The sequence below is a fragment of the Rhododendron vialii genome, chromosome 12a, assembly GCF_030253575.1.
Source record: "Rhododendron vialii isolate Sample 1 chromosome 12a, ASM3025357v1".
NCBI lineage: Eukaryota > Viridiplantae > Streptophyta > Magnoliopsida > Ericales > Ericaceae > Rhododendron > Rhododendron vialii.
The window spans coordinates 3059123-3070161 of record NC_080568.1 but is presented as its reverse complement, the minus strand read 5'-3'; the positions used below and the strand labels follow the sequence as shown (position 1 = coordinate 3070161).

The window sequence follows — 11039 nt, the reverse complement described above, 5'->3', positions numbered from 1 at the left end:
TTTTTTTTCACCGTTTAAAAGATTTTAATGAGATCTATCAAACAAGATCCATATTGGTAGGAAAATTATTTGCGTAAATATGTGATTTTTGAGCTTGAAATTACCTTCTTTTTCAAAATTTTTTTTTTTTTTGAAAAAGTGGAACACCCCCTAATAATAATGTTGACTTATGTCAAGATAAAAAATAAAGAAATAAAAAATTGGCAATATACACAATTTCTTAGAAATCAAAAAGCAAAGAAATGAAAAGTTGCGGCTATGGTTTGAGCACGTGGCGTTAATCAGTACGGAAATCTGAGATTTGGCGGTAGTACAGTGGTAATGGCTTCAATTACCTATGCCTATGAGTAACGACGGCCCACACTCCATATTCTTCTTGTTTTATTTTATTTTCTTTGTTCGTTTATTTATTTATATTGACTTCAGATTCTTTTTTGATTCACGGAATCACGGTTCATTCTATCCGTATGCCGCTTAGCTGTATCTTTTTTCATCTCTTTAGAAGTAGGCTAGACGTCGAGCGGGTGACAAAAAAAAAATTAAAGACATCTCCACATTTACGAGGGGCAATTTCGGAGGACATGATTAATTAAATGACATTAGCAAGATTATAGTTAATTCCTAGTTGACGATGGATAACTATAAGGTAAGCATATAAAAATATACATTGGCTTTTGAACTTTGCTATGGTAAATGAGAGGTTATCTGACCAGCTGTTGGAATTTGCAACAACAATTAAAAGTAGGGGTGATACTCCCTCCGTTCCAAATTAAATGACAATTTTTGATATTTGTGTCAATTTTAATTCATTTTATCTTTTAATATGAATCTCAAAAAATATACAATATGGATCTTGTTTAATAGCTCTTGATTAGTTCTATTATACAAAGTTTTCAAAATCGTGAAAAACATTATAGATTGAAAGATATAAGTAATAAAAAATGACATAAATTTCAAAAATTGTTATCCAATTTAGAACGAAATGAGTATTAATTAGTAATAAGAAGGAGTAATAAAGTAAAGTACTTTTAATATCTTGAGATTTGAGGAGTGAGGGACTTTTTTCAACTTTGAAGGGAGAGAAAGAAAATTTGATGGGTTACTTCAAATTATTTACTTGTTCAGTTGTGGGTTTGAAAACTTTTTGGGTAATAAGTGAGGAGAGAAAATATGGTAATAATTGAGAATAGATGTAATGAGTGGAGATAGATAGAAAGAGAAATGAGATTAATAATTGAATATAGGATAATGAGTGGAGAGAGAAATAAAAATAATAATTGAATTGGTAGATTTGGGTTTGGAAATTTTTTTCCAAACCTTCAACTGAACAAGGGCTTAGTGTTTGAGGGATTTGCTGGAGCACTTAGTTTATGCCAACTGATCTCTCAATTTTTTTGTCATTTAGGATTTGAGGAATTTGCTGGAGATGCTTTTAACATGAGATGACATGAATAAATTAAGTACCACAAGCTAAACAAGTAGCAGAATTCTAAAGAGAATAAATTCCGAGTACAAGGGCCCTCGCAAATTATGAAAGTAAGGAAAAAATCAAAAGAGAAAAGGGAAAAAAATCCAGATAGAAACCGAGTTTATTTTTGCCGACATTAGTTTCCACCTTTAAATAAAGATCACAGGTACCACTAGAACTTTATTGGAACGTGGATATGCTGAAAAAATAAAATTATCAGCATAAAATTTATTAATCGAGATCAAACATACATCAATTAAAGGGACAAGCGCACAAGTCATCACAGCGAGGGAAACTTCATCCCAATTATGTTGGCACTAGGGGTGCCCAACGGGCCAACCGAACTGCCCGCGAACCCACCCGGGGTATGGTAAGGATTGGATTCAGTTCGGTTTGGACAACTTTTTAATATATGAATCGCCTAAACTGCAACCGAACCGGGCAACACTTACAAACGGGTGCTGATGGAGAAAATGACAAATCACGATGAGTAGTTCGGTTTCAAAGCCGAACCGAATCGAACCGCCTAAAAATCGCCTACTGGGCAACCGTAGTTAGCACATATCCCCTCGAGAATCATGTGCGCCCCGCACAATACCCAAAGGAAAGAGTGGATGTGCCCAAACACATGAATTTTTCTTCATAAAATGAACCAAAGAGGATTCACGCAACAGTTCTTATATTTGAAATATATATGCAGAAATTAAGAGGAATGTCTTGGTTTCTGATCACAGATCCATACCCAATTATCCATAACACTTTTTTTTTTTTTTTCTTTTGGCAAACAAAAATACAAAAGAAAAAAGAACAAGATTAAACGGACTGATAAAACCATACCCATGGCTGGCTGTTATAGCTAGTGATCATCATGCCAACCATCCTGGCAGGTAATTATTCAAACTGGGGCCGGCTGTTCCAACTGTTATTTGATCAGTTTGGTATCTGAAATGCAAAGAAAAACAATTCATCGGCAGCGCAAATTTTCCTATCTCTTTTCGATACGTAACGGTTTCGCCTAAAATTGACAAGTTATTCACCCTTTCGAAACATTTTGTGGCTTGTAGTAGGGAGTCATGTGACTACGTACCTTGCTCTTGCTCTATGCACATAATTTTTGTTATTGAGCGGACACTTAGATCACCTAACTAACTCGGGTACGAACTGTGTAAGAGGTGCATATGGTACACTTTGCATTGACAAGAAAAAAGGATTTTGCTATTTAGCGGTAAGTTATAATTCACCCAATTAATGCTTATAGCATGAGAGTACACTAACATGGACATTCAACTATGCAAAAGAAGTTTAGCAACATTCATTTATGGGCATACAATAATTTTAGGCAATATGACTTTATATACGGAGAAAAAGCCTTCATGTTTCAAATGTCAAATCATTGGTCCTCCAATGAGGTGCAAAGGCTCAAGTCCCTTGGGCTAATTAATCTTATCAGTTGAAGGTGATTTTTAAATATCAGCCGCTACGTAGTGATTTTCCCGTCTTCCGATATCACTACTATCCAAAATTTCCATCTGTACCAATCGATTCTCGATATGTATCACATTGAGTTAAGTTTTTTTGATCGATTCACAACCACTATGTGACCACTACGGCCGCTACATGTGCTCAGGTGCGAAATTTTTTAAAAAAAATTCTAATCGCTACACTCGATTCCTGCTACGTATCATTCAATACTCTACTACCGCTACTCTACTACCGCTACTGCTATTTAAAACCTTTGAGTTCAACCCACATGCCTTATGATTTTTTTTTTTTGGTCAAACGGAAGATAACATACCTTATGATTAATTACAAGAAGTTAACCATTTAATGTTTTCAAGTTTATTTCTGTTACGAACACAAAGATAAATGCATGGTTTACTTAGTATGCATGGTTTCAGCAGAGGTCATACCCGATTTGTAAAGTGGGTTCACTCTCCAATTGATGAAAGAAGGCATCACCCTGGTGTTGAGCAGATTGTTGCCTGCTGTAATCCACATCTTGTGCACTTGGATTCCACTGAAGTGATACTTGGTCTCCTCCCCACAGCTGTGAAAGATTTTGTTCAAAAACTCATACATATATATAACTCTATTAATTTTCAGAGATAATATATATATATATATATATATATATATATATATATATATCAATGCATTTCTCTATCATTTTCTATTACTTTTCTGGGTTCTATTTGGAAGAACTTAAGCCCCCCAAGGTGGAAATTTTTGCTTGGTTGGCTGTCAAGGAAAAAGCTACTACCAGAGTGGTGGAATATGAAATGGGTGTGCCCGGTCTCCATTCCGGATTTAGCAAGTTGGTGGTTTGCAAATGGATTTTCCAATTTGGAGAAACATATTTGGAAAGCATGCTTCTATGCAACGCTTTGGTCCCCATGGTTAATGAGAAATAATTACATCTTCAACAACTCAGCAAAACAGGCCTGGGAAGTGGGAGATGTAGTTAAAACTAGGGTCGCAATGTGGATGAAGGCCAAGTTCAACATCAAGGTCTATACGGTAGAAGAGTTTAAGGTCTTTCTAGATGGTATCCGAAAACTAAAATTGTAACTTAGATTGAGGTGTGTTATCCAACTGTTAGTTGGATGTGTTTGTATTTTCTTTTGGTGCTTCTAGGCTCTACGAGATAGGATGTATTCCCTCGATGTAACCCTTTCGAGTTCTATAAAAAGTTTTGTTTGCCGAGCAAAAAAAAAACTGGCATTCTATTGCTTGTCTTCACCATATCATAGTATTTTCAAGAAAAAAAAAAAAGAGTACTGCAAATTAAACTACTAACAAAAGGTGTCTATATTTATGGTGCACGCGCAGCTGTGTTTAGATGGTAAATTTGCGTATAGGAAAAAGTAAATAAAGGAGAAACGATAGGAGAATTGAAATAAAAAAAAACGTCGGAAATTGAACTTGATCGATCACTTCTTTAACCTAGATAACAATAGTAATTCATTATTAGTTGTAGTTATTTTGTAGCGAAACCCGATACAACAATCATATATACATGCAGCAAAAAGTCTAAGGTGAAGTACTGTTCATGAATGCAGGAGGCCCGCAACAACATTCTTGACGTTTTTTTCCTTGGAGACCATGACAAGAGTCTTGTTTTGCTACTAAAGTCTAAAGAGATCGATGGCTCTGTTTTTGCTAGCTAGCTCCTCAATCAAGAGATCTAGAATAAGTACGTGAATTAAACTTGTGCGCACTCTATATTCTAATGCAAGTAATTTATTCAGATTGATCGAGCATTAGTTATTCAACATGCATGCAGTTCGATTGGATTTCTCCTCCCAATGATGCTTGCCATTTCCTTTCTCGATGTACCCTTATCGAGTTTCTAATAAAATTTACTTTGCGTATCAAAAAAAAAAACATGCATGCAGTTGGTTGAGAAAGTACGTACCCTTTGCCTCAGGGTCTTGTTGGCTTCATTAAGAGCATGTTCCTGCAATTTAAACATAAAAAGATGAATATGAGAAACAAACTGCACACACACACACACACACACACATATATATATATACACACACACACATAAGAAGGAAACCTCAAAATCTTTTGATACCTTTCTTTGAAGATCTGTGAGCTGATCCAGCATGTACTGGGTCTGGATTAACAAATACAAGGGCTCAGAATTAATAAAGCTAGCATCACTAGTATATATGAACATCAGATTGAGTTGCAACTTGCAACAGGTCAATCTATTTGTTTGTCCAATTTTTAAACTTAGCAAGAGGTCAAAATGATTACAAGGCACTGTTTTTTCATTGCATGACATTAAATGGAAGTGCACTCTCTCTTTTTTTTCTAAGAAAAAGAATTTATTAATCTTTATACCGATTACAAAGATCTCTTACTGATTAGTAATTACTTCCATACAAGTCACGTGTATGTTCTTGATAAATTTCGGACCGACACACACCGAAATATATCAAGAACATAAATGTGACTTTTCACACACACCAAAATGTATACACACACCTCGAAATGTATCAAGAACATACATGTGACTCCCCACAATCCTAGTTCATGAACTATGTGTTATCCAATGTATGTGTGTGAAGATACATGAATGCATCAAGTATGTGGAGTCTAAGGTGTATGTGTGTGCCCTACATAAAAGGGTGCTGATCAATGGAGATAGGTAGCTAGTAGAAGAAAATGTCGAAGAATAAATAAAAGAGATTATCTTGTTGAGTGCTTAAGGTACTTGTGCTCCTTGGGAGCTTTGTACATTCGGGTTGAAAATATCCAAAACGTTCTTTGTTATCTCCTACGCATACATATTATTGTCTGAGTTAGATTAGTTGTTTGAGTGTCCAACATATTCCACTGCGTTCCCCCAACATAGTAAAGTGCCGATCTTTCATCTTTTTCAGATTTCGAACACTTAAAAGTTATAGTAACAGTTCACAGAGCGTAAAAATATCGAAGTTATAACAATGGGAAAGGAGAAAAAAGTACCCTTGTGGATCTGATGTGCTTCAATGACATATCAAGCTGCCTTTCCAGCGACTCGAGCTCCTTGCTATTAAGGGGGCCAAGATCCTCACCCAAGAGATTCCTAATGTGTAGTTTTACAGTCAAATTAACAAAATGGGCAAGACATTTTCTAGCTCCTTCAGTTACTACTAATTATTCCTATTCAAACTAGTTTGATCAGTTTGCTATACTACTAGTATGGAGCTGAATTACCTTTGGGATCGCTGGAGGGCTTCGTAGCGTGCTTTAAGTTTCAAGTACTCTTGCTGACTGCTCAGCTCCTACAAAACCACAGTGAACGATTTAGGTCATCAAAATTCGGATTGTCAAAGACAAATTACACAATGGATAGATGGAACATTAGCTAGCACAATCAAGCTCCACTTTGAATGCTTTGTTATCTTTTCAGCGCAAGTTATGAATGTCAAATGCAACATGAGGATTTGAAATGTTTGGAGAGTGAAACATGATCTTAAGAAGGTGGCGAACTTTTGTTACAACGACAATTTTGTTGGTTCCAAGAAGTAGAACTCAGTCGCTAATCAATCCGTGCAATTGATATGAAGATGTTTATTCTCATTGCATAATTTATGCGCAGTTTAACTTTATTTCGGTAGTTAGAAATTCGGCTATATTAGTCAAGTGTCGTAATCTTTGCTCTATCCTGCTATAAACCTGTCTTTGTTTCCTGGTGATGAACAGATTATCTAAGTGAAGATTTGCTTCCAAATTACTAAGATCATAATAATATCAATAAAATGACTAGAGTACTACCAAGCCAAGAGATTGTTCCAAAAGCTTACCTGCCTTACCATGATAACCTAATCAACAAATTAGGTTAAGAAATGAATGATCAAGAAATGGCTGCAAAACGAACAAACCAACTTCTGATCTAATCTCATGTTACTATGTTAGAATTTCTACAAAAAATGAAGCCCGCTTGTGAAAAACGTCAAAAATAAAACAACACACTAGTAATGACCATTATAGATTAAGACCTATTATCAAATTGAAAAATTACCAGGGCCTCCCTTGCGGATACATTTGGTTCTGGTGCTCCATAGTTGCACTTTTGGTACCTTTCAAGCGTTTTGAGCATGCTGCTGGACTCGAAAGCAAAAATTGTAGTAGGAGTGATGAATATACTATTTTACCAGCGAAAAAAACAGATACGGAAATTTTCAAGAATGAACGATAATTCCACTAAGTGTCAACAAAATAAAATTCATTGTTATTTTGAATCCTATCCTGTCATTTTTAGTAATTGATATAATCCATCAAAGGTAAAGGGTATCTTAGGAGATAAAGAATGGTAATTCATATGATTTTTGATAACGCTAAAACTGTTTTTGTAAATGCCAAAATTTTCATGTACGTTAACTTGCTCCACTACTTATTTAATTATTTCAAACAAGTATATTTACTAAATAAGGTCATTTAGAGTGCAATATTATTTGCAAATGTTTCACACAGTAGCACCTCTTAATGTAGTGAAAAATCTCGAAGGCTCTAAATCTCTATTAGATGAGCTCCATATGATCTACCGGAAGCGGAATCGATTGCAGGCTATAATGTACACTATGCGCAATTCCAAACTCCTACTTAAATTGAAATTTTTCAATTCATGATTAAGCTATCTGAATTCCAAAAAAAAAAATTTTTTTTGGAGATTAAGCTATCTTGTTTTATTTTTTTTCCCAAGAAGGCTATCTTGCTTGATGAAAGGAAAATGGGCTACAAAAAAAGAATTCACAATTCGTTGACAATTTTTTTATTGCTCATAAAATACTAACAGCTTTATTAGGTTACTAGGTTGGAATTAATTTTAACTTGGTTTACATTCTTATTTTTCAATTCAGGTTACTATAATTCATAATCTTGTAAAATATCATAGCTAAATAGTAGTATATACTCCTATGTTTCTCGTGCTATTAAAGGCACAACGTCAGTCCATCTATAAACGGAAGTAGAGGTGGAGCATCAACTTTCGGTATTCTAATAAGACCAAAGGAAGTAGAGGCGGAGTATAAACTTTCGGTATTTTGATGAACGAAAGCCCTAACCCTAAACATAGATGCGCGCAGGTCTAAAAATGTCTGCATTGCTAATCAAAACCTTAAAAAAAAAAAAATCGAGCAAACAGAGAAAAAAATGAGTATGGGTTGTTTGTTAAGCTTTTGTTGGATTGCATAGGCTTTGAGTGATGCCTCATCAACCGCTCCTTGATGTACCCTTTTGAACTTTAATAAAATCTTTTTTTTTGCCGAAGAAAGAAAGAATGGATTAGATAATTAGACAATAATGAACACTTTTACCCGTCAATTTATATTTTATGCCTTTCCTTTATTAAGGAAAAAAATTGAGTATATATAGCCGATGAAAAAGAGAATTGAGTAGAAAAGGAAAAAAGAGAAAAGAGAAGAAAGACATGACAGATTAAAGAGAAAAATTGATGAAATCACATCGAAGCATGAACTAAGAAGATTTGTATAACCATGCTTATCCAGTGTTCTAAAAATTGAAATCAATCGGTGATAATTGCTGGCACATATGACTTATCCGACTAATTATTATGTGACAACTAATTACCGATTACTAATTGTTATGTGCCGATTAGTAGGCCCCAAAACTCGAAAGTGACCGACTGCTCGACTAGCGTCTAGCGACTTTTAGAATATTGTGTTTATAAAGAAAAATTATGGGAACGATGTCCACACACCCTTTTTTGATTCCACACTCCATTTTTTGTCTTTTGGCAAAAAATATACACACTATCAACATTAAAAAAAAATAAAAATAGAGTGCGAATATAAAAAAAAGTGTGAATATCAATTCCCACAAATTATTTGTATAACAATGATCATAATTTAATGTTTCCCCTTGCAAGATCTACATCAACAGTAGCACGATTTTCTAAAAACACGGACATTCACGAAAACGGCAAACTCAATTAAAGATCAAAAAACTAAAAAAAAGAAAAAAACAGTAAAAGAGACCAAAGTTTTTGTTTTTTTTCAGTAGCTCAAACTACACTACACCTGAAAGGCTGAAAAACAAAATCAAAGCATATCTCTTCACTGTCTAGATCTAGAAGCAGATCAATCACAGCAAGAAAACTACTTAAGAACCCTAGAGAGAGAGAGAGAGAGAGAGAGAGAGAGAGAGAGAGAGAGAGAGAGAGAGAACAAAAGCCTTTTTACATTTTCCTTTCTGAATTAATTCTTAATCTGAGAGACTAATCTGAGATTTGGTGGACAAATTGATATAATTCGGAATTTGGAACGAAGAGGCCTTCCGCTCAACATCATCAGAAGTGTACTTAGATACTAAAAGAAAGGAGATCTGGTGTTCAACTCCTCTTCCAAATTGTGAAGCTAATAATTCTAAAACTAATTCCTTTCGTCAATCAAAAAAATTAATTGGGAATTTGGGATGAAGAAAAGCCAGGCTTAGTAGTTTAATTAGAACAATTAAGTGAAATAATTTGGCCTCTTTTCAAAAAATATTATTCGACCAAATGACCTAGAAAAGCAATGGATCCAATCATTATACAAAGAATAGTTTTTTTTTTATCGGTAATAAAGTTTATTAATAACTCGACAAAGAGCAATTTTGAAGACATCAACAAGTTTATTAACCCTTTTCCCCTTCGGGGCCGATAAAATTAATTGAAACAATACAGACAAGTTTATTAATCCTTTGCTTGTTCAAATCAAACGAAGGAAGGCGTACTTGGAAGCGAAAAAACAGAAAAGGGAAACAAAAATCGTCTTTCAACGTTTCCACAAGCAGATCTAACACCAACACGAGCACGAAAATCCAGAAACACCAAAACAATCACGAAAACAGAAAAACCTCAAATTGCTGAGCAAAAAGCAAATTAGAAAACCTCAAAGGGCAAATAAAACAGCAGCAGAAGCAAAATGCTTTTTTTTTCCCCAGATCTAAAAGAAGATCGCAAGCAGCAAAATAGAACCCTAGAGAGAGAGAGAGAGAGAGGGAGGACTTTGTCGAAGAAGTTTTGTTCTTTCTGTTTAGATCTAAAAGAAGATATCACAAGAAGGAAAAATCGAATCCTAGAGAGAGAGGACTTGGCAAGAGAAAGTTTTGTTCTTTTTTTGTAGAAGAAGATATATTTGTAATTTTGTACGAATATTCAAAAAACACGTTAACAATCACGGAAACAGAAATCGTCAAAGAGCAAATAAAACAGAAGAGAAAAAGGCGAACTCCTTCTTTCCTAGATCTAAAAAGGAGATCAGAACCAGCCAAATCGAAACCCTAGCTAGAGAGAGAAATGACTTTGTCAAACAAAGTTTCGATCTTTTCTGTAGATTACACACACAAACACACATATAGAGATATACAATTGTAATCATACGTATTTATTTTCTAATAGGTAAAGAAAATTTTCATTAATCAAACTGATAAAATAGGAAATTAGTACACGAGGAAAATCAATGCGTTGAGAGAGCTTCGAAGAATATAAAAAAACTCTTTTACAACTGCAACTCGCGAAAACTCAACCTACCGCTCAATCATAGCAATGAAGCCCCAGCGAAAATTCACCTAAAAAAAATGGCTAAATAATATACATGTAATTATATGTAGATATACCTGGGGTTGCTGCAGAACTCGTAGAGCTTGCCTCGGTTGGAGAAGACGATCAGAGCGACCTCGGCATCGCAGAGAACCGAGAGCTCGTACGCTTTCTTCAACAGCCCGTTCCTTCTCTTTGCAAAGGTCACCTGCCTATTGATCTTGTTCTCAATCCTCTTCAGCTCAACCCTACCTCTCCCCATTTCCCTGTTTCTTTCTCTCTCTCTCTCTCTCTCTCTAAAAATTTCACAGTAGCACACACTAGACAATTTTTTTCAGCTCTGAAGTATGCGCTTTCTAGCTTTTCCTACCTTGTATCGCTATATATATACACGGTTAATATTTAGATAGATAGTTAGATACATACTCAGATGGTCAGATTTTTTGGGTACCCCCTGTATATATGACTCTTCTCTCTCTCCCTCTCTCTCTCTCTCTGTCTCTCTCGATTTTTTTGACTGTGGAGACTAACGATAAA

At 35.0% G+C, this 11039-nt stretch overlaps 1 protein-coding gene across 2 annotated transcripts; it reads right to left on the bottom strand.

The window, feature by feature from the left end:
- Positions 1-2085: 2085 nt before the first annotated feature.
- LOC131311922 (agamous-like MADS-box protein MADS4) lies at positions 2086-11025 on the bottom strand. Of its 2 annotated transcripts, none has more exons than XM_058339559.1 (8): positions 10580-11025; positions 6984-7065; positions 6176-6243; positions 5945-6044; positions 5046-5087; positions 4884-4925; positions 3379-3515; positions 2086-2410 (listed from the first exon to the last, which is right to left on the bottom strand). In XM_058339559.1, the coding sequence occupies exons 1-8, from the start codon at positions 10762-10764 to the stop codon at positions 2335-2337; spliced, it is 732 nt and encodes a 243-aa protein (XP_058195542.1). In that variant the 5' UTR covers positions 10765-11025; the 3' UTR covers positions 2086-2334. The 2 variants fall into 2 exon arrangements, with proteins under 2 accessions (XP_058195542.1, XP_058195543.1); XM_058339560.1 differs by having other exon boundaries at positions 6984-7062.
- Between the last annotated feature and the right edge of the window lie 14 nt (positions 11026-11039).

What these genes read in the sequence shown, in the direction of transcription:
- LOC131311922 (XM_058339559.1), bottom strand. Translation starts at nt 10,764, where the DNA reads ATGGGGAGAGGTAGGGTTGAGCTGAAGAGGATTGAGAACAAGATCAAT. An exon ending in GAGTTCTGCAGCAACCCCAG is followed by an intron (nt 7,066 to 10,579) that starts GTATATCTACAT and finishes TTTCGAGTCCAG; the next exon opens with CAGCATGCTCAAAACGCTTG. An exon ending in GAACCCACTTTACAAATCGG is followed by an intron (nt 2,411 to 3,378) that starts GTATGACCTCTG and finishes TTTGCATTTCAG; the next exon opens with ATACCAAACTGATCAAATAA.